General features: G+C 41.7%; 1 protein-coding gene across 1 annotated transcript in view; it reads right to left on the bottom strand.

The window, feature by feature from the left end:
* Nucleotides 1-2,214: 2,214 nt before the first annotated feature.
* Nucleotides 2,215-22,359, bottom strand: part of TRIM33 (tripartite motif containing 33) — a 31,262-nt gene continuing 11,117 nt past the window's right edge. The window contains exons 5-20 of the mRNA XM_054395875.1: nt 20,378-20,494; nt 17,903-18,017; nt 17,105-17,251; nt 16,653-16,770; nt 14,434-14,678; nt 14,028-14,192; nt 13,019-13,219; nt 10,529-10,661; nt 9,001-9,064; nt 8,539-8,698; nt 7,084-7,430; nt 6,488-6,611; nt 5,472-5,546; nt 4,555-4,707; nt 2,809-2,859; nt 2,215-2,726 (exon numbers count right to left, since the gene is read on the bottom strand). Of these exons, the coding sequence (XP_054251850.1) occupies nt 2,514-2,726; nt 2,809-2,859; nt 4,555-4,707; nt 5,472-5,546; nt 6,488-6,611; nt 7,084-7,430; nt 8,539-8,698; nt 9,001-9,064; nt 10,529-10,661; nt 13,019-13,219; nt 14,028-14,192; nt 14,434-14,678; nt 16,653-16,770; nt 17,105-17,251; nt 17,903-18,017; nt 20,378-20,494 (2,428 nt within the window). The 3' untranslated portion in view covers nt 2,215-2,513. The remainder of the gene's footprint in view (nt 2,727-2,808; nt 2,860-4,554; nt 4,708-5,471; nt 5,547-6,487; nt 6,612-7,083; nt 7,431-8,538; nt 8,699-9,000; nt 9,065-10,528; nt 10,662-13,018; nt 13,220-14,027; nt 14,193-14,433; nt 14,679-16,652; nt 16,771-17,104; nt 17,252-17,902; nt 18,018-20,377; nt 20,495-22,359) is intronic.

Raw genomic sequence — 22,359 nt, 5'->3', positions numbered from 1 at the left:
AGAGCTTGACCATTTTCTGCCTGTCAGTGGGAGTGACTCAACCACAGAGGTCTCCTCAGACATTCTGACACCTGCTCTGTGGTCTGGGTGGAGAGCAGAAGATACCATTCCTGCCATAGCCAGGTAGCACATGCGGCCCCTGGACTGAAGCTCTGCAGTGTGGTCCTTCCCCAACTCTGACCCAGCCTGGCAAGCCACCACCTCATGCCATGCTCCAGCTCAGGCAGTGAGCATCTGCAGTACCTGGATCCATGAGTGGTGCTGACAGTGAACAGGTAAAAAACTGAAGCCTAAAAGGTACAGAACCTGGAGTGCTTATGCGCCATAAAAACTGTAACCCCAATTGAAGAGAATTCACAAAAAAAAAAAAAATTATTTTCATGATAATTTTAATAATACTCCTTTGCAAGATGAAGCTGAGAAACTAGAAATGCATAAATAGGCAATACACAGAGCCATTACATGATCCCTTGATGCTATCCATGTCCTATTCACATCCAGCATCCTTCCTATGACAGAGCTTTGGCTGTTTGTCACTGTGGTATGGTTAAGCAGAATTTACTTCCCCTTTCACATACAAACTGGTAAAAAAGAAATTTAAACTGACACTAGGTTCAGATCCAAGAAATGAAGAAAAGTCCAGTTTGGGTTTTAAGTGTAGTATTTGTGTAAACTAAAGAAGTGAGCTTGAAGTTGGAAACACCTTCAGCCCCTTCCTTTGCCATAAGGGAGGCAAAGTCACAACGTGCACAGACTTTGTTCTTAGGAAAAGAAATCAAATCTGAAGTGATTTGCATAAAAACTGCTGAGAGCATACCTCAGGTTGATACATCCTGCTAAAAGACTCCTCTTTACCATTATGGTAAAGTGTATACAGGAATTGCTCTTGCTGAGTAGAACAAACCCCAGTGATTCACCACAGAATTGCTGCATTCACACAAAACCTCACGGCAAATTTGTAGTCTATCAAATTGTCCTCCTCTGAATATGTGATTTCTTCATCTTATTTTAAAAAGATCTACATGAAAGCCAAAAATTACACTGATTATTTCTAGTATTGATTTCTGCCAGTAAAGGAAAACAACTGTTCAAACTACAGTGACTTGTGATGACCTCATTTCTAACCAGAAACGCTGGAATGAAGGCAGTGTGCAACGGGAGGCACTGCAGAGGTGCCTGCCACAGGGTTTAAGGAAATGGGGAAATTGTTCTGTTTTCAGTATTTGACCAGAAACCACTCAAAAGCCAAATCCTGGTCTGTGCAAGTCCTTTGTTCAGTGGATGAACAAGTAACCCAATCTCAACAGAATTATCCCAATCTTTTTCTAGGCATTTTGCTCGTAAGCTGCTTCTGAAGAAAGTTCTGAGTAAGTACTCTAATAAAAATAAGAGAGAACCTCCAAATGAATGCAATGTTAGAAATAGCATATATTACAAATCTTTTCTTGATAGGAACAATTAATAAGAATACATATTAGCTTAAAAACAGCTCAGCAAATGTTGCTGAGCTGCAAGAATCTCAATTCACTATTTACAAATAAGACAAAGTGAATACAGGAAATTTTACACATTTGGTAGTTAATAGGTTATTGGTTGCCGAGTGGTCTGTTAGAAACTGATATTTAGGAAGACTGGAAAAACATCCCAACCAGTTGTTACCTCTTCAGTCTGTATTTTAAGTACAGAAAATTGGACAATGAATACTGGAGATAACATTCTGCCTCATTAGGGGGATCAGGGACAGATGAGACAACGCTGAGACTTCTGCCATGAAGGCCATCAAAATGTTCTGTGTACAGGACTAACCAGACCCAGGCCCACAGAAAAGAGACTGCTGCCACCAGTTTGAGTTTTTCATCTGTCAAGAACTCACACACTCCTGCACTTGCCAATTCAGAACACTTTAATGAGATTGGTTTCGTTGTTTTGGTTTGGGTTTTTTTTACTTTTGCTACACAAAATGTAGTAAAGAAAGTAAAATGCAGATAATTGGATCAACACAGCTCTTCACAACACCACTTAAAGGAGATGATGGAAGCGGTGACCAACACGCACTAAGCTCACACCAGGAGGGGACTCCAGGACAGTGCTGACAGCTGACACTGCAGGCCAGTGGGAATGTGAGACACCAGAACCCAGCTGCTCCAGTCCCACAGAACAGCCCCACTAAGCAGTCTTATCTGTACATGGAACATATCAGACCTGCTTCTCTTCAGTATTCATCCTCTATCTGCGAGACCAGGATGAGTCTGTCCCCTCCATCAGGAAAAGAAAGAATATAGTAAATAATAAAGGGGGAAAAAAAACAAAACCCAAACAAACCACGAAAATATTACAATACATTATTCCCCTTTTGATGAGAATGCTTTTCTGTACAAGTGGGGCTTTTTTTTTGTAATCTAATACTGTTAAAAAGCTATCAGCTTCTTCAGGTTGGCCACTGTAGGCATGATAATATTCCAGAACACTTAAATAACAGTTTTTACAATAAATTTTAGGTCCATATTATTAGGTTACTTTATATGCACTGGTCTCTCATCTGATTTTAGGCGTTTTCTACGTGGTTGTATAAAATCTTCATCGGAGTCCTCAGTTATTTCACCATCATCCTCTTCCTGCTCAAATTCAGGCAAAGGCTGGAAGGTCCTGTCTGGGTAGATCTCTGTAAGTTTATCTTCAAAGTATAATGCAACTGCCTTCCCTGCCTGTGCTACTTCTGAATCAGCCTGCAAACAAAAGAAGACAGGAACATTCACCTCCTGGAAATGCACATCCCTTCACCAAGTGTGCATGGGCTGAAACGCTTACCTTCAAATTAATCTCTTGTGTTTCTGCATAAACTTGAACAACTTTCATCATCTAAAAAGGATACCAGAGTCAAAAAAAATGAAATTATAATCCTTTCTAAAGTTATGAGATTGCATAGGATTGGATGACTAAAGTCAGCCATAACAACAGAACAGTTTGTTATGGGCTACAGCTCTTTAGTTCTCAAAACTTAGCGGAAGCAGGTTTCAAACAGTCATGAGGTAAATAAACCTTCAGCAAAACACTCAACTTTTGCACCACAAGTGTCTCCCAGTCATTTCCAAAACTGCACTCTACTCATGACTCTCTTTCCAATATAAATTTCAGTGGACTGGACATTACTGTGGAAGAGTCTCACTTTAGAGAAAAGTGCTCCACGAGATGACTTTCTTGGGGGGTCTCACCCCACTATGATTTCTATTCTTTAAAAGCAGGTGGCTGAGACACCAGACATGGTGCTGTTAGGAGAGGTCAAGGTGACTCATCTGTGCCACAAGCCAGCATTTTAAAATCCAAAACATCACATCCACCAGTCCTTGCTCCCTTGTTTTACTCTTGTCCCTAGGAGCTGCAGCAAGCTTTCCTCTACGGTAGATGTTACATTAATTCCCCTGATTAAGAAGTTCACTTAATTGCAGCTTCTTCCACAGTGCTCACTAACCTCCACCTAATACAGAGGATATAAGGGTGTCAAAAGCCCCAAATGCTTGTGAGCATTTACAGCATTAGATCATCAACTTTGATTTTTACTAGTGGACTTGTGAAACAGTTAAGATTTTGATTGTAGGTTTATGTACTTCCTTCAATTTATTTCCTCACAGAGCCAGAAATGCAGCCCAAACATTGCAACACTCAGATTACATTTAATAGGAAAATATTGACTGTTTGATACATTTCTAAGGTCAGAAGAAAGCCATTCCCTGCCACGCCTTCTCCCTAGGGCTTTGTGTTGTCCTTGCTTTAAGGCATCTCAGAAATGAGGATACCCTCTTAGCCCAGCTCCTGGTTCAGCACACCACCACAATGATTTAGTTTTGATACCCACAGTGTTTTCTCCATTGCTCCACCTAGCACTTTGGTAGTAATCCCCCCAAGTCATCTTTCACATGTAAGGTGCAAATATTTCATTATAGATGGCTTCACTGGAAAATAAGTCAAATTTCCACATTCATCAAAAATCTGACTTCATACAAAAGCTATCTACTGCAAACTTATTTTTGAGAGCCCCACTCAGAGCTGAAGCACTAAGTGCAGTACCAGCCACAAGAAGAACAATGCTTTCCTGGATTCAGCCATGCATCTAGCAGATTATTGTTCAGAAGGGCACTTTTCCTTATTAGAAGAAGTTTCCTCAGTAGAGGTCTGCCATGTTTCTTGAGTGTAAGAACAATTATGTGCAGAGCTTGAGACTGTTTTAAGGACTACTCGACTATCTCAATTACCACACTTCCTAAGCCCTTCCACAATCTATGTGATATACAGTGAAAAGGTCACCCTGCTCCTCAGTCACACATCCCACACCAGTGAAAGCATTTTAAAGGTTCTCTCCATTAAAGCCTGGCTAAAACTGGCAGGCAGCTCTGCAAATGCTTTTATTTTGGTTTGGATTTTAAGTGTCTGGTTCAGCATCTGCTCCATAAGCAAAAGTTACAACTGGAAACAGAGCCTTTAACTGGAAAAGCTGCACAGCCATGTTGAAATAAAACTTTATCTAAGGAAATGTGTACAGATTGGAAGTTAACATACTTCATTAAACCTTTCACAGTTCTTGAAGATCAACCGGACATCTGCCACAAAATCCTCTGGAGTTTGGTAGTGTTGGGAATGCTTCTTCTGCAGTTTCTTTTTCACTGTAGATAAATCCATTGGTTTCTTTATAATTTTATAGTAGTTTGGTATCTGTAAAAAAAAAAAGTGCAGTGATGATATAATTCACAGAAGTAGCTGAAGCACAGAATCACAGAACGTTAGGGGTTGGATGGGACCTCCAGAGGTCATCGAGTCCAACCCCCTGTCAGAGCAGAATCACCCAGGGCAAGTCACACAGGAAAGCAGCCAGGTGGGTTTGAAAGTCTCCAGAGAAGGAGACTTCACAACCTCTCTGGGCAGCCTGTTCCAGTGCTCCATGACCCTCATCATAAAGAGCTTCTTCACTTATCAGTGAGCTGATCTGGTCATGCACTGTGTGCATGTTCAGCAAGTGAGAATTATTTCCTTTCCTCAAACTGTTTTGAAAGAACTCAAAGTTCAAACCTTCAGTTTGTCAGAGCACAGCAAAGCTTCTCACTACAGCTACTACTTTGGCAGCTCAAAACAAGACCAGGCAAAGCAGTTTCTCTCCTCCTTTCATTTAAAAGGTTATCAAAAAAACAGCTCTCCTAAACATTCTGAATTTTATGGGTATCCTGAGACACCCTCTTCCAATTCAACAACTGCTAATTGAAAGCATTTTTAACTATCTGGGTTTGAGACAGAGCAGAGCCTCTGCACAGAGAAGCTACAGAATCAGCTTCTGTCCCTCAGAATCATGCAATACTGGATGACTGCCAGAACTTTTAGATTGGTCCAAGGGGACAGTAAAAGCAGTCAGTTCCTTCCCAAACTAAACTCCAGACTTCTACAGATTTTATGCAAAGACAATCACTATTTTTCAGGAGACTCACCGAGGCTGGGACTGGCTCTTGAAATTCAATGCTCAGCTCATGGCAATACAGGTAAAGCAGGAGACGTTCACATTTCTTGCAAAGAAATAAACAGCTTCACATTAATATTCTTAATTTATCCTCACCGAGTGCATATCTCCCTGTTTTAAATAGGTCTGTACTAGCTTAGCACTAGACAATTTAACTACAATCCTCACAAGCTTCACTATACAATGTCAAGTTCTTCAGAGGACACTGAGATGGTAGAACACCTTCCTGTTCACACAGCAGAAATGTACTACTCCCTTGTTGCTTTCTTCTTCCTAAACAAAAGCCTAGGGCTAAAGTCAGACATGAGAGCCATGCTGACAGACAAACTACAACTGCTTTTATCCACCCATAACTGCATGGAACAGGAAAGGACTGAGCTGCAGACTTTCATTCTTCTCTCCACAAGACAAAACTAGACAATTTGAAACCAAAGCCAGAGTGTTTCTGTGAACTCCCTGGTGAAATGTTTTCTTTCATTTGCTTGTAATTCCTGTAGAGGAATCTGATTCGATAATACTCTAACACTTCATGCACAGGCTGACTGAAAAAGCTAAAAGTAATTCTGGCTGTCAAGGCCATTACACCTTCCACAAGAATGCACCTAAATACTTTTGGCACCTCCCAGAGCACGAACTTCACACACCAAACTTACAGAACTATTTTATGAAGGTTTTATCAATGTTAAATGCAAAGAACTCCTTCATGAGAACACTGAAGAGATTATGCATGTTAAAGGATGCAGTTAAATACAGAATGTGTGTTTACATGCAGGTTTTCAGTACTAGATGATTACAGTCCCAAGCACTTCCCACACAGTGCCCAACACCTGGACATGGTTGTCACAAGCAACAAACAAACAAACAAAAAAATCTCAATTTTAATTTGCTGCAGCCACAGCAAGAGCCTCTTCAAGAAACAGTGGGCAATAGCTAATGTAAGAGAGCATTTTTTCCTAGGAAACAGATTCCCACAGACTTCAGACATACCCTTTGGTCCACGGGACTCAGGCCTTGTGCTGTTTTCCCCTTCTTGCTGTGCTGTGAATTGTCACAATCATATTCTACTTCAGGTTTGCTCAGGTCTCTGCAGAATGTACATATCCACTCCCCACTAAATAGAAATAAACACAATTATTCTAGAAATCCAAGGACAAAGCCTCATCTGTGATGACTACAAATTTTTTCATTAGCTCTTACAGATTCACATTGTATTGTAGCAATACAAAAGCCAAATGGAAAGCCAAAGATAAGGCATAACACTCAGTGCCCAAGATAATTCTGCCAAGTCACAGCCCTTTTTCCTGCCCTCATATTTCTCTCCCAAACTTTATCACTGTGACTTTTAAATGAACTTTACATAACAAAATCACACCTTGACAGCCTCTATGTTTATCAGATAAACATCAGCCAGGCACAATTCAGGCAGACCTCTCAAATGCTGTTGTTTTTTTTTTACTGACAGAAAATCATCCAGAACCAGATGATGTTGAGGATGAAAGATCAGTTTTGGTACCGTGTTGAAATCTACCACATGAGCAAGACCACAGAGCTGTTCTCAGGAGCCTTTAAGCTGTTTCTGGTACCTTGGGAAGCTGAGGAGTGTTGGTACATGACAAGTGAGGTGAAACACCTTTGGGCACTTTTCACAGCATAAGAGATCCCCTCCATTTTGGCATACAGCACACCAGTCTTCGTTGGGGTCATCATCTTTGTTACTGCCTTCTCCTCCAATCCGAGCTGATCGGTGCATGAGGCTCCTCACTGGGGATTTTCCATTTACAAGGCTGTGTCCAGACTGTTTGCAACTTTCACTTAAATCTGCTGGTTCAGTTTTCACATGGTTTTCAAGGCTTCCTAATGCTTCTAATTCACTTTCCAGATGCAAGTTAGTGGACAGTGGTGGTGTCAAGCTGCTCTCAGGACTGCTAAGCTGAAACGAAAGCAGCACACGAAAATCAAGTCAGTTTTACAAGGGCACTTTCTTCACATGTTGCAAGTTAAAAGCCACCCAGCATTTAAAGGTACTACATTCATTCCCAAAGTATGTGGCAAATTATCATGAAGATCTGAGCTGCACACAGTATTGAAAATTACTTTTTCCTAAGTCCATCTTTTCAAGAACATCCTCATTTCTACCCATCCATAACACAGAATCACAGAATGGTTTGGGTTGGAAGGGGCCTCCAAAGGTCATCCAGTCCAACCCCCCTGCAGTGATCCTCCATTAGATCAGGTTGCCCAGAGCCCTGTCAAGCCTCACCTTGAATATCTCCAAGGATGGGGCCTCAACTACCCACCCCAGGCAACCTGTTGCAGTGTTCCATCACCCTCATAGTAAAAGAACTTCCTCCTAACATCCAAGCTAAACCTCTTCTTTAATTTCCAACCATTGCTCCTTGTCCTATCACTGAAGGCCTTTGGAAACAGTCCCTCTGCAGCACTCTTGTAGGCCCCCTTCAGCCTCTGTTAGTCAGATTAAAAGTAGTCAACAGGCTCACTGCTGGGGATACTTTATTCAATAGCTAAAGATAAAATTTACACAACAGGCTGTCCTGTGTCTGGCACAGCAGAATGTTAAAGGTTACAATAAAGTCCTCAACATGGACTGAGCTCAGATTAAGTGATGTTTTCTATCAGACTACTCTCAAGATGCAACTACCACTCACAATACACAAAACTGACAAGGGCTGGGTGTGTTTTGCATCCCCATCACTAGGTCACATCCATCCAAACCAGGAAGGGAAACATGTGGCATTGTTTAATGTTTATTTCTTCAACATAAGCCAGCAATTTACTGTCCAAATCCCTTTGCCAGCTTATTGGCACTTGTGTCACAAACCCCCAGTACTTAGCAGTACTGCGAAACCAAACAGCTCAACATGAACTGGCCCACATTTAGCTGAGACATACTGCCAGGGAGCTAAATATCTCAGTCTTCAGGGCTTTAACAGAATATGAGGCTTAGAACTGCTTAATTATTTCCAAATAATTATGCTGCTAGGAAAAGGGTAACACACTGCTGCACAAACTAACTTTACCATGCAAGCACTCCTTCTGCCGTCCTCTGTTTTCTCCTGTTTCACTGTTCCTGAGAAGCTGCATATCTCTTCCTCTGTCCCTGGTTCTTGCTTGACTCTCACTTGGTCAGATTTGAAGTTAACACTAGTTTTCTCAGCAGTTCTGCCTGAGGAGCCACAACTAGAAAGACACCAACGTGTAAATAAAGAGAACAATCCCTCAGAGCAAAGAAATGCAAGCAATCATTTCCTGAACAATTCCAAAAGGCAAAGCATGTTGGAACATTTACAAGATAGCTCCAGCTTCCAAGACAGCAGAGAATCATAAAGAAACATAAAATAAAGCAATAAATGACATTTTCTTCATGTAAGCATTCTCTCATTACTGGGTCACAGTTACAGCAAAGTGCTATTGATTCAATTTTTTTTTTTTAATTCCTCATGTCTGACTTTGAAGCTGGCAGAGAAAAAAAACAGACTCACCTTCCTCTGCTGCCTGTGCTGGAGGTACTAGGTGGCCTCACAGGAGTGTGGGAGTTGGATAAACCTGCAAGGAAGAAGCATAGATGTTGACTTGGTACAAACCTACATTCTGCAGTAAAAGGAATGAGTGGAGCTCAGTGACACCAGAAGACCTGCCAGAATATTCTACTAAATAACTCATTTATGTAAGCTACTCTCAGTTGTTTGATCAGAGCAAAGGTCTAGCACACCACATTACAAACCACAGCCAACACACTGTTGTGAGAGTCTCATTCATTATTTCACACAATCCAAACAGTGCTATAGTCCTCAAATTTTATCCACTGACAGCCACCTATCAAGTCAGGAAAAGCAGACTCAGAGTGCTTTGCATGAGGACTTCAAGAAACATAAAAAGTTCCAGGGCTGCAACCATTCATTCACAGAATTTTACAATAATCTTGCAGAGAGAAGACTAAGAGAAAAGCATAAGAAATGACTGAAATCAGTTTCTTCTGAACAGAAATGGATACTTTCGATGTTTAAGTAACTCAACATCAGATGTTGATGACTTCATTTGGTCACATGCATAGCAAAAGCTCTATCATCAACTGGCTGCACTTAGAATGACCTTGCTCAAATATTAGTGGGTGCATTTCTGTCATTAAGTTCTTCTATAAACTTACTTCCTGGTGGACAACAGGATGACCATGAACCAGCAATGTGCCCTTGTGGCCAAGAAGGCCAATGACATCCTAGGATATATTAGAAGGGGTGTGGTTAGTAAGTGGAGAGAGGTTCTCCTTCTCTTCTGCTCTGCCCTGGTGAGGCCACATCTGGAATATTGTGTCCAGTTCTGGGCCTCTCAGTTCAAGAATAACCTCAGGGAACTGCTTGAGAGTCCAGCACAGAGCCACAAAGCTGCTGAAGGCAGTGGAAAATCTCCCTTGTGAGGAAAAGCTGAGGGAGCTGGGGCTCTTGAGCTTGGAGGAGACTGAGGGGCAACCTCCCTTCTGGTGATGAAGATGCACAGGGCAGTGTTGAGAGGACAGAGCCAGACTCTGCTCAGTGATGTCCAGTGATAGGACAAGGGGCACTGGGGGCAAGCTGGAGCAGAGGAGGTTCCACAGAAACAGAAGGAAAAACTTTTTCACTGTGAGGGTGAGAGAGCCCTGGAGAAGGCTGCCCAGAGAGGTTGTGGAGTCTCCTTCTATGCATACATTCAAAACCCACCTGGATGTGTTCCTGTGTGACCTGCCCTGGGTGATCCTGCTCTGGTAGGGAGGTAGGACTGGATGATCTCTGGAGGTCCCTTCCAACCCCTAACACTCTGTGATCTGGAATACTACATTCATGTGTTGGCAGTTTGTTACTATAAAGGTATTTTTTAAGGGTAAGATTTAAATTTACATCAGAATTTGAGTAAAATTAATTTCAAACAAAGCATCATTCCCCTTTTGGCAGGAAACAGCAGGTAACTGATTTTCAACTTAAATACTAGAAATACTCATCACTTTCTAAAAATCATTAAAGTACCCATTACATTTACCTGATGACCCTGGAGAGAGAGCTGAAGGTCCTGGGGAGGGATTCATGGTACTTGTAGGTTGAGGGGGTAGGTGGCTGCTTGTAATGTATCTGCTTAGAAGGTTATCTAGACTACTTGAGCCAGCATCTTCAAGCTAAGAAGCAAAACCAGAAATCTGAATCAGAGAGGCCTAATTAAAGTTTATTAACAGTTCCAGATCTTTAAACTGTGATTAGGATTTTTACTAGAGTTATTCACTATCCCTTCAAGGATTCAGGACATCAACAAACGTTTTTATCAGTATCACACAGAGAACAGTTTTTCACAACAGAAACCCACAGTCAGAAACTGAAAAGTGCTTTCTCAAAAGCTCCTAAGCATTTGGGTTCTTCACAGGCTGCATTCACTCTAGGTCATTCCAAACTTTGGTTCCCAGATGTTCAGTGTTAGTCCTACAAATGGTGTTAGGTATATGAACTACCAGATTATTAATGCTGCAAGAGTTACTCAACAATTAAGATGTGAAGGGAAACCAGGAACTTGTTTTTTCCTCAGTGCAATGTGAAACCTCCCTCCCTCTCACTCACTTTTTTACACAGGTTTTACTATCCATTAAAAACAAGGAAACAGGCACCTTATTACTTTAACTGCTTAAAGCTATTAACTGCAAGGCAGCAGGTTAATTGCAAATAATGTGCTTGAAACACTGTATTCAAACTAGGGGTTTATAACTCTGCAAGCAACCTGGAAACTAAGAGCTTCCCACCCAGCTCTTTCACCAAGTAAAATCCCTAACAACTATTGCATGAACAGGTATAAAAAAAGAGCATCTGAACAGAAATCTGCGTTTTCAGTGCACCTAGGAGTTGCATATTTAGTTTTTAGTGGAATTATCCAAAACATATTTCAGTGTACTGTGAACTCTAGACCTTTAGACAGCTGAATCAGTCATAACCAGCTGTGTTTTGTTCTAATAGCTGAACAAAACTTCAGGACTGCAGATCAATCACATTCAGAGATGTGATCCTTGCTTTTCTTATGTTGGTAAACTACCTGCAGCCACATGAGCAAACTGAACACACAAGCCTTGAACATGACGACAGAGTTGAAAAGGTGCCACTGGTACTACAGCAGATCATCTGTTTGGAACAAACTTAGGTTTTGTTTCTAAGGTAACTGTTTCCTGCACTGAGTGAGTCCCCTGTGCTTTACAATGGCATTTCTGTGGCATGCAGATGAACCAAGAACTACAGAAGCAACCACAGTCACTCTGTGCCAGCAAGAATCTCCAGGCAGACCCCACAAGAGCTCAAAACTAACCACAGAGGCCAGTGTGTTCTGCAGCACCTTCCAGGATCCAAAGCCAGAGTCAGTGGTTAGAGCCACACTCCTGGGGTGCAGAGGAAATGTAAGGAGAGAGGAAAGTAGGGCAGTGGGACACCTTTTGTCAATATTTGGTTGTGATATTTAGGGAGATCACATAGAAGTGCCAGGCAGCTTTAACACTGAACACACCAGCATTGAGGGCATTCGAGGTCCACAACTACTCTAGTGATACCTTCCCATATGATCTTTCTGTGAAACAAAGGCAGTGAATTTTGATGGTTTGAAACTGTCTTTTTAATTTTTCCTTGCAAAGTTCAAACCAGAGAAAGTGAAAGAGTGTAAATAAGTCACTATTGGGTGTAAGAAGGCAAAATACTGATTGTTCTAAACACTTCCATTGGATAGATAGAAATGTTTAAGAACCATTACCCAAAACGAAGTGGGCACTCTGCACATTCTGCATTCTGCAGTGGGGGCAGTTGCTGGGCTGTCTGGCTGCTGTTTTCTTCTTCTTCTCTTCTGGCTGAAGATAACACACACTGACCTTGGCAGCTAAGTTAACAACTTTCTGCTCTAACTAACTCTGCTTTCTGTCCAACGGGGGTCTGGGGGGGAAGCTCCTGGGAGAGGGAGGCCCCTTTGGGAAGGGTCCCCTTTGGGAAGGGTCCCCTTTGGGAAGGGTCCCCTTTGGGAAGGGTCCCCTTTGGGGGGAAGCAAAGGGAGATTGGTTGTGCTTTTCTGTTGATTGTATATATTTGTAAATGTTGTGAATTTTGTATATTTGTACATATTCATTGCATTTCATCGTAGATTGTAGATTCTGCTTTGTAAATACAGCTTTCATTTGCTTCCAGACTGGGCTAGCCTGGTTATTGTCGGGGGGGGGGGCGGGAATTTCAGCTCACACTGACACATGAGTGCAGGACTTGGGATTAACTAACTATCAGTTTGACTGCAGGACAACCATTAAATACTGATTACTCTAGAGGTTAGCACAGGCTGAGCAGGTCAGTGCTATGTAACAGTGGCATGCCCAAGGCAAGGGCTGAAGATTTCAGTCTTTCAGCTTAAGTGGTAATTAATTACTCCATTCCACAGACTAGTACCAGGATCCAGATTCAGAAGACACAGAAAGGACAGCAGTGATTGCTTCACCCACAGTGCAAGTGCCTGGTGTCCACTGACCTGGATGGGTGGGATGTCCGGCAGGGAAGGTAAATTCTCTGGGTTTGTGACAGAGGGGATGAGCTCAATTGCAGTAATGGATGGGCTGGTGGGACCACGGTTTGCACTTGCCATTGTTGCTGTAGTAGGACTAGTTGGATTAATAGTGGTGTTGTGCACAGAAACAACCGGGAAAGGCCCTGCATGCCCAGGGTTAGAATGCTGTGGGGAAAGAGAAGAGACCATGACTGCATTACAGACACATCAGACACAGCCACTGCGTGTCAAAAGTGCCACACGTGCATTGCAATGAGAGTCCTCAAAACAAAACAAACAGGGGGAGGAACACAAACTCACACTTCTACTAACATAATCTGACAGCACTGAATGCAAGGCAACTGCTATTTGTATTTACTTGGAAAGAAAAAACTCTTTATGTGGCTAGATACTTAAATATATAGCACACCTTCCACCAAATTGATTTATTTTCATATAGTTCTATTTCTTAGACTCATTTCTTCCTCCAAAGACAACTTTAGAGTCCATATATCTGCCTACAAATGTATTCATTATTTATTATCTAGTAACTGTAACTAGTTACTGTTTCAAGCATTATAAAGTCCTCATTGGTTTTCCAGTCACACTGACATTCATAGTCAATTTTTATTCTCAATGGTATGCAGAGCTCTGCATCATGCCTCAGGTTTGAATTTAAAGACACTTTCGAATTCGGTTTCATGAGAAACCCTCAACTACATCACACTGAACTTCACTGCTCCTTCACTGTTCTCTAAGAAAATCCAAAAGCTGAATGTCACTGAGAAGTGTAAAACGAAATGGTTTGGTAAAAATGCAATACAAGCATTAGGATTCATTTGCACTCTCAGGGTCTGGGTTTTGTGTGTCACAGCACAGTATGCAAGATGGAAAAAGCAGATCAATGTGTGTGGCTGCGAGCTACAAGCGTTACAGGAAGGAGGTATGAAAGTCTGGCACAATGGCACAAATGAAGCGTGTACACAGGATATACTTGTCTTTGAAGGTGAGGCTGCATCATGGAGTACTGTGGTCCATTGTGGCGTGGTATTCCTGGTATACGAGCAGCATTCTGAGCCATTCTCATCTGATGTGCTTGGAAAGCCCCACAGTTCATGTTACCCCTCTGCATGGTCTGCATGCTGATCAACCTGGGAGGCTGCAAGGGTTTTTGTTTTTTTAAAAACTTTTGCTTTTAACATGGGAAAAAAAAAAGAAGCCAACCTCTTTCCACAGTAGTAGGTTTACTAGTTACATAACATCAAGCAAAGTCAACAGCTGTCACATTTTAAAGTATGCCAAATTCCCAAAGACTTCCATGTTTATAAACTGCTTTCTAAGTTTATATTTGCTAGGACAATTGTAAATCTCGGTGGTGAGATAAGAACATAGACTCCTACCTGCTGCTGTATGATTTGTGGGCTTGTCTGCCTGGGAACTGACCCAGTTGGCTGTGCCATCCTCATCTGCTGCAGTTGCTGATGCTTTTGTGCATACACTTGCTGCTGCATATGCTGAAGTCGAAGCTGTGCCAGGTTGATTTGTCCTGGAGTTTTGTTGATGTGGTTTGTTCCTGGAGGAGCCTGTCCAACCACTACGTTAGGAGTGTAACTAGGAGTTGGTTTATTTTCAATGACAAGGTTACCTAAACAAAACAAAGAAAAGAACAAGCGAACAGTTGAATCTCCACCATCATCTAAACTTTGATAAATGCAGAATACTCAGATGTTTCTAATTCATTTTCCTCAGGAACAGTAACTAAGCAATTTAAGTTTGAAATCTTCGAGTTTTCATAACCATTCAGGAGAGAAGAAAAGAAAAAAAAAAAAAAACAAACAACCCAGAATAGAAGAAGAAATTACAAGTCTAAAAACATGTGTGAGGAAAGAATGAAAAAACTGGAACTGCATAGCCTAAATGACAAGAGATAACTGTTCTCTGTGGTCATAACAAAGAGGCAAAATAAGAAATAAAATAGGAACAACACACAATGAGCATAAAGTTTCTATACCTAATGAAACTAAGCTCAGGAGAAGATATTTGGGAGGACAGTGAAGAGTTTCTCAGCACTGAGTGACTTAAGAACAGCTTATACAACTATGATACACACCACTGCTACAATGAGATAGGCTACAATGCCTTTTCAACTATCTCCAGTTCAGTTTTAAAAGAGAACAGGCAAAATGTTGACTTGTTTACTTTGAGCATGCACTTACTGGAATCTGCATGTCTTTTTACAGAGGAGGCCACTTTCTGTTCCCTATACAGCTTCCCTCATCTACTTGGAGTTCCTAGTCAAAAAACATTTGAAGCTCTGTTCTGGAAAGCTTTGGTTTTTCCTTCTGAACTAATGACCAAGAATAAGAGCACTCAAAAACTGCTTGAGGAACTGCCCATGAGGGAATAGTATCAATTTTAAACCACTACTTACACAATGAGAAGTTTGGTTACCATGCACTTGACTAAAGAGAAGAACACCAAAACCTGGCTAGTGGACTTAGAGCAAGAAGTGAGCACACATAAAAGCATCAGGCAGAGTTGATATTTTTATCAGATCATCTATTAGATTTTTATTTCAGAGAAAAGTTCCCAAGCATGTTCTAACAGACACTTGTGACTCACTGTGCTCTCCACACTCTGCCTCACCTCTCCCCTTTGCTCATTCAAAACCTAGTCTTTGAAAAGTGTAAGTGATTAGGGGATTAATATGGAAGAAAAAAATGTGACACTATACTGCTGCAGGATGAGGCAATAATAAAGTGGCTAAGATATGAAACCCCTTACATCCTTCAAAAGGCACATGTTATTATCATTACATGTTAGTATTGCATCTGGCAACAGCCAGCAATGTGCTGCAATCCTAACTGCATGTCCTGCAATCCCATCCATCCCAAAGTGTTCATGCACAATATGAGCTCTCCAAGCTCCTACCTCACCAAGCTCCAAGCCCTCCAAGCTCCCATGTCACCAGACTACTACAAACTCTCACAGCACCTCATGCTTTGGGACAAAGAAGGAGTAAACAGCTGCACTGAGGACTAGTTATGATATAAAAGGTTACAGCTGTGGTGCTATAACCAGTGGCAGTTGAACCAATGCCTGCAGAGCAGCAGCAGATCTCCTGTTGTGAGCCTCTGGGCTTTGTTGTTTTTTTTTTTTACTTTTACAAAGGTGTCTGGCATCTTAGAATCCAAAACAAGATAAACATTTTCACTAACCTTTCCAAGGCACTGGACTGGCTTGGTACTTAGCCAGGAACTTAGCTCATATCAACAGTCCTCTAATTATGCTTGCTCATGCATCTTCCAACACATTAAGAGTACCAATATTAGTCCATATGCAGCTAAATAGGAGGCTCAGGATAGACAAAACTGATTTGCTTGCCAAAAAACTTATTCCGGAAACTGAAGCACCCAAAAAAGGGCCATGCCTAGAACCATTCCCACTGGGAAACAAAACCTGTGGAGAAAGCTTTGCTAACAGAAAGGAACAGAAGGAGGGTAATCTAAACCAGAGGGGTTCAGTCGAGGGAATTTTGGTCTTCTGCATGAAGAGTTTGCATCCCTAACTCACTCTAATTTTTCAGGTAACACAGAATAAACAAACAGCCCTTCCTCACCTAAATTGACGACATTCTTTGCCCAGAAGGTAGGGTCACAGTGGAAGCGGATGGCTCCGTTGGCAGCAGGGACAGGATCACAACGTGCCTTTAAAATGTGACGTAACTGGAATGTTATCTAATGGAAAGCAAAAACAAGACTGCTGATGACAAAGAAATAAGAATGAGAATGTTAAGAAGCAAGTTCAGTCTGCTGGATCACCAACAAGGACTGCCAATACCAACTTTGCCCTCAGTTCCCCAGCCCAGGAGAATCATCCACCATTCAAACCAGTTTTGTACAGAAAAGTACTGCAATCATACTGCTTCTGCAATGACTACAGTCAAACACTGAGCTGCCTTTATCATTGTCTCTTCCCTGGATATGATCTAGTGAAGCTACTCAATACATAGACAATCCTTTTGACTAAGCATTTCTGTGCTGTAAGACAAGTTCAGGAATCTTTCCTTACCAGCCGTTTACTGTAGAGCAAAGCAGTACTGCTGCCACTTGCAATAGCCCAATTAGTAAAGTTCATTACATGCTTCACTTGGCGTGAAAGACCAGTGATGTCATTTTGTTGTTGTATTAACTTCATCTGTCTCTCCTTTGTTACATTCTACAGAGAAACAAAAACTTTATTACAATGCTATGAGGAAAATGTAAACCACTGCTGCAGTTCTTAGAGCATCAGAAAGCTGTGGCAAGCAAAGCAGCTTCCATTAATGCTCACATTCAGAGTGGCCAGAAGCACCAACAACAGTCCTGTGTTATTCCACTCCACCACTCTTCCAGAGATATCAGTGCCAGGAAAAGAGAAGGCTCAGAGAAGAGCCTCTGCTTTATCCCAGGAAAGTATCAACTACTAAACCAAGACCAGTTCGCTTCCTCACATTGCCAGAGGTACAGCAGCACAACGAAGAACTGGGGGAGCAACTCAGACTGGAGCCCAGCAGAACTGGCAGCTCTATACTGGCATTCCCTGGCATTCCTGCAGCTGCTACCACAGGACCAGCAACTGGAAGAGACAGCTACAGCGGTGGGCCAGGCACTCTGAACACCAGCTCCTGTGCCAACCAGAAACTGCCTCTGAACACCTCCTGAGCATGGCAGGTAAACTCAGCAGCCCCATCTCCAAGAAGCCTTCAGCCTTTGATAACCTGCCAGCTGTAAACTTGCAGTCACATCAAACAAACTCAAACATGGAATCTGAGTTCTCAAGAGGGGACTGTAAACAGTGAACAACACTTATTTTAAATCTTCACTGTACCTCAAGGTGCTGTAAGAGAGATTTTCCTTTTTTATTGATTTCATTGATGAGGGTGAATATAGCCACTTTGATTTCCTGTTCCACTCGTTTGTTGGTTTCATTTACTTCTTTTATCCTAGAAATAAGAGAAATATTTTGTTAGGCAGTCACTTTGTGCTGACAATAAATACCACAGGCACCATCCCACCCTTCAAGAGTGAAGGAGCAATTTCTGTACTGAAGAAGTTCCAGTAAGTGCAAAATGCTTGTTTAATTTCTAACAGAGAAATCAGCATTAATGAACTTTTTCAAAGAAGCCATCTAAAATTTCAGGTTTGAGGAAAAAAAATTAAACAATCTGAGACCAAGATGGGATCTCACTTAACAACCTGCATTTTACTTCATATCAAACAGTCCTTGTGGTCTACACACTTTGTATGTTTACACACAAACACTCCCAGCCAAGGCCATGTGTGCAACTGTACACACATACATTTACCTCCAGACCACGACTCTTTCACTATGAAGAATTTGTATTTGATGCCCCTGAACTTTCATGCAACTGTATATTAAGTAGAAAGGTCCCTTCAAAGAGCTGCATTCTGTATCAGCAATGCTGTGTCCAACTTTGGGCTCCCCAGGTCAAGAGAGACAGGGATCTGCTGGAGAGAGTCCAATGAAGAATGACAAGGATGATTGGGAGACTTGAACATCTCTGCTATGAAGAACGACTGAGAGCCCTGGGGCTGCTTAGTCTGGAGAAAAGAAGGCTGAGAGGGGACCTTATTAATTAATATTAGTTTAATATTTAATTTAATATTATTTTAATATTTAAAACTATATATAAATAAATATATATTATACATTACTACTATAAGAATGGTATTGATTATTAATATTATTAATTAATTAGTATCTAAGGGGTGGGTGTCAAGATGAAGGTGCCAGGCTCTTTTTGGTGGTGCCCAATAATAGGACAAAGTACAATGGGTACAAGCTAGAACACAGGAGGTTCAACCTCAACACAAGGAGACACTTCTTTATGGTGATGGAGCACTGGAGCAGGCTGCCCAGGGAGGTAGTGGAGTCTCCTTCTCTGGAGGCTTTCAAGACCCACCTGGACATGTTCCTGTGTGGCCTGCCCTGGGCAATTCTGCTTTGGCAGTGAGGTTGGACTTGATCCCTGGAGGTCCCTTCCAACTCCTAACATTCTGGGCTAAAAATCTCCATTTTCACTGCTCCCATCTTCACACATTTGCCTCTGTCACGCACATGGCACCACTAAGGGTTAACAGCTTGCACCAGAACTCCTCACATCTTTGCCACACTTCCTTCTACCCTCGTACTTTCCATCTCCAGATAATCTGTCATTTTGCAAATGCCTTCAAAGTTGCAGAAGGCTCACAAAACCACCAAGAATCACAGTGGAATTCCCTAAACTCCAGCACACCACATCACCACGAGAGGGTGAAAAGCCAGCAGCCATCGTTTGTGCTGTCTCTGTACTCAATATTCCATACAATGCTGAATTGAAGTTAACCCTGCAGTTCTTAAAACTACCTAAGGAAAAGCTTGTCTTCCTTTCCAGTGATTACAATAAGTTCTGCTTGCTTAAAACAAACAAACATCCTTTTATTCACTCTCAAAACAAGTTTTTGTTACCAGAGGCATTCATATGAAACAATATTTCAAGGTAAATGTGTTTATCTCTACAGCCAACACTTCTGTCATCTAGAGCTGAGCTTTGCAGAAATCATAAGACAGTTTTGCCTTGCCTTCAATGTTTTTTTTTTTAATTCCTCCTTCCCCAAGTGTAATAGAAGTGTCACATTTTTGGTTATTGTTGAAGGTGCCATAAAAGAGATCATCTTTGACGTTGGTTTCTTGTAACAAGTTCCAACAGATCCACAGCATTGTAGGGAAGAAAACATCACAAAAAGCAATCCAAAGATGATCCAAGGGTGGAGCACCTCTGCTAGGAGGATAGGCTAAGGGAGCTGGGAGTGTTTGGCCTAGCTAGAGAGAAGATGACTCCAGGGGGACCTTAGAGCTGCCTTCCAATTCCCAAAGGGATCCTACAGGAAGGCTGCAGAGGGACCTCTCCTGAGGGTGTCTAGAGACAGGCCAAGGGAAACGGTTTGAAGCTGAGGGAGAGCAGATGACTGGAGCCTAGGGAGAAGTTGCTCAGTAGGAGGGTGGTGAGACTCTGCACCAGGTTGCCCAGGGAGGTTGTGGATGCCTTCTCCCTGGGGATATTCAAAGCCAGGCTGGATGAGGCCTCAAGCAGCCAAGTCTAGCTGTGAGGCATCTCTGCCCATGGCAGGGAGGTTGGAGTGGATGATCCCTGAGGTCCCTAACAACCTAAGTCATTCTATGACTCTATGATAATTCAGTCCAATACAACTAAATGTTGAGAGTCAATTAAAATGTAAGGTTTTATCATGGTCCATTAAAAGGAAAGGTAGTAGAAACAACTAACCATTTTGGGTTACTTACCTATTCTGAACTTGAGTAGCTGCAAAATTTACATAATTCTTCTTCTCGAGGAGTTTGGCCAATAGGTTCTCAATGGCACCCTTCTGGTTCTGAAAAGCTTCTTCCAGAAACTGATACCTTTTCAACATGCAAAAGAAGATATCAATTACCAAGGAGCATCAGGTTTGGATGTAAATTTAAACTTAAAGCTATAAAAAACTTAGGAAAAAAAAAGACAAAACACAGAAAACTCAAGCTCCAGGTATGTCAGTGTGCCAAACATTTCAGTACTGATCAAATCCTAAGTATCTAGAAGACTGAACCTCTCTGGGCCACTTATTAATTCCAGCTCTAGAGGGGAACAAGGCACTAAATCATTTCACAATTATGGAACACCACATAAAGGAGATACCAGAAACTTCAGTTGGACAAATCATTTTAAGGTAAGATGATGAAAACGCACTAAGAGCTTAAACACACATCCAATAGTACTAAAAAAAATCTTGTTCCAGAGAAAGTTTTTCAGCTGAGATTATACTGCTCATATTTGGCTGAATTAAATTTAATCTAAAATATTCCTATTAGGGTATTTTGGTACTTCCCATTGAGAATATCTCATTCCCTTCCAAGCCCTTCAACCAAGCAGCTCCTTCAGACCATACCAAAGTATGGTCTGAAAAGAGTGCAAGTAGCTATAATGAAGGAAAATAATGGAATTCATTGCATTTTCCTAACACACTATGTGCCACAAGAGGAATTAGCAATGCAACAGCAGCAAAATGCCAAGGGGAATGAAGTAACTCCAAGAGTTTTCATCTGCTCAGCTGCTCAAATATTAATAGATTTTCCCCCAAACCCCAGGATTCCTATCAGTCTCTTGACACTTGTTTTTGCAGCAACTAAACTTCATGGTGTTCAGCCTGCAGAAGAGAAGACTCCAAGGGAAACCTTAGAGCTGCCTTCCAATACCAGAACAGAGCCTACAGAAAGGTTGCAGAGGGACTTTTCATGAGGGTGTCTAGAGACAGGACATGGGGGAATGGTTTGAAGCTGAGGGACAGCAGAGTTAGACTGGAGCTGAGGAAGAAGTTCTTCAGTATGAGGGTGGTGAGACTCTGGAATAGGCTGCCCAGGGAGGTTGTGGATGTTCAAGGTTGGATGAGGCCTTGAGCAGCTGAGTCTAGCTGAGAGGTGTCCCTGCCCATGGTGGGAAGGTTGGAGCAGATGATCTCTGAGGTCCTTTCCAACCTAAGTCATTCTATGAATCCTCTTTAACTATCATCTGCAGACAACAGTTTTTGAAGAATATCCTGCAATGAAGCCTGTTAACAGCAAAGTGTCCTCTTACTGGCAGAGGGCAGGTAAGTGGAACAAAACACATCTGTTAATCAGCATCATGCACAAAGCAAGAGCAAAGAAACCAACTAGAAAGTTAGTGGGCACATCCTAGGGGAGCACACTCCCTGGAGTAGTGTCCTTCAGGGTAGTTGTGATCAAGGCTATGAATGAACAGAGTAGGAATATTCAAGGTTGTTGATATTTTAACTGCTAATTTCTAAAGTAGAAGCTCTCTATTAGACTGCTGGAGCAGCCTATGAGAGTAGCCACTGCTCTGTGAAAAAAAGAGCTGAATTCCACATTGCAATGTACTCTCAAACACCTTCCCAGACAAGTGTCACTTGTAGACTGACTAGGAAAAGCAGTGCTGGAGTGATGATAAATAAACTTATTCCCAGCTTCTCTGTTATAACACTGCAAAATGCTTTTTCAAGCATTCAAACAACTCTATGACAAAGCTGCTAAAGAGCAGGAAGCTTTCATGTATAAGAGCTTTCAACTTTTTTCTAGCAGCCAAGAGAAAAGCAAGCTCTGGAGACAAAACTCATCATTTCTTTTTACTCGGAATGAAGCAACCTTTAACCAACTAAAACCAAACTATTTTCCCCTCTGTACTAAAAAAAAAAAAAAAAAAAAAAAAATATTATTAAAAGGGCAAAGCTTAC

This window comes from Indicator indicator, chromosome 35 (genome assembly GCF_027791375.1).
Source record: "Indicator indicator isolate 239-I01 chromosome 35, UM_Iind_1.1, whole genome shotgun sequence".
In the NCBI taxonomy this organism is placed as follows: domain Eukaryota; kingdom Metazoa; phylum Chordata; class Aves; order Piciformes; family Indicatoridae; genus Indicator; species Indicator indicator.
This window is presented reverse-complemented; position numbering and strand designations above follow the sequence as displayed.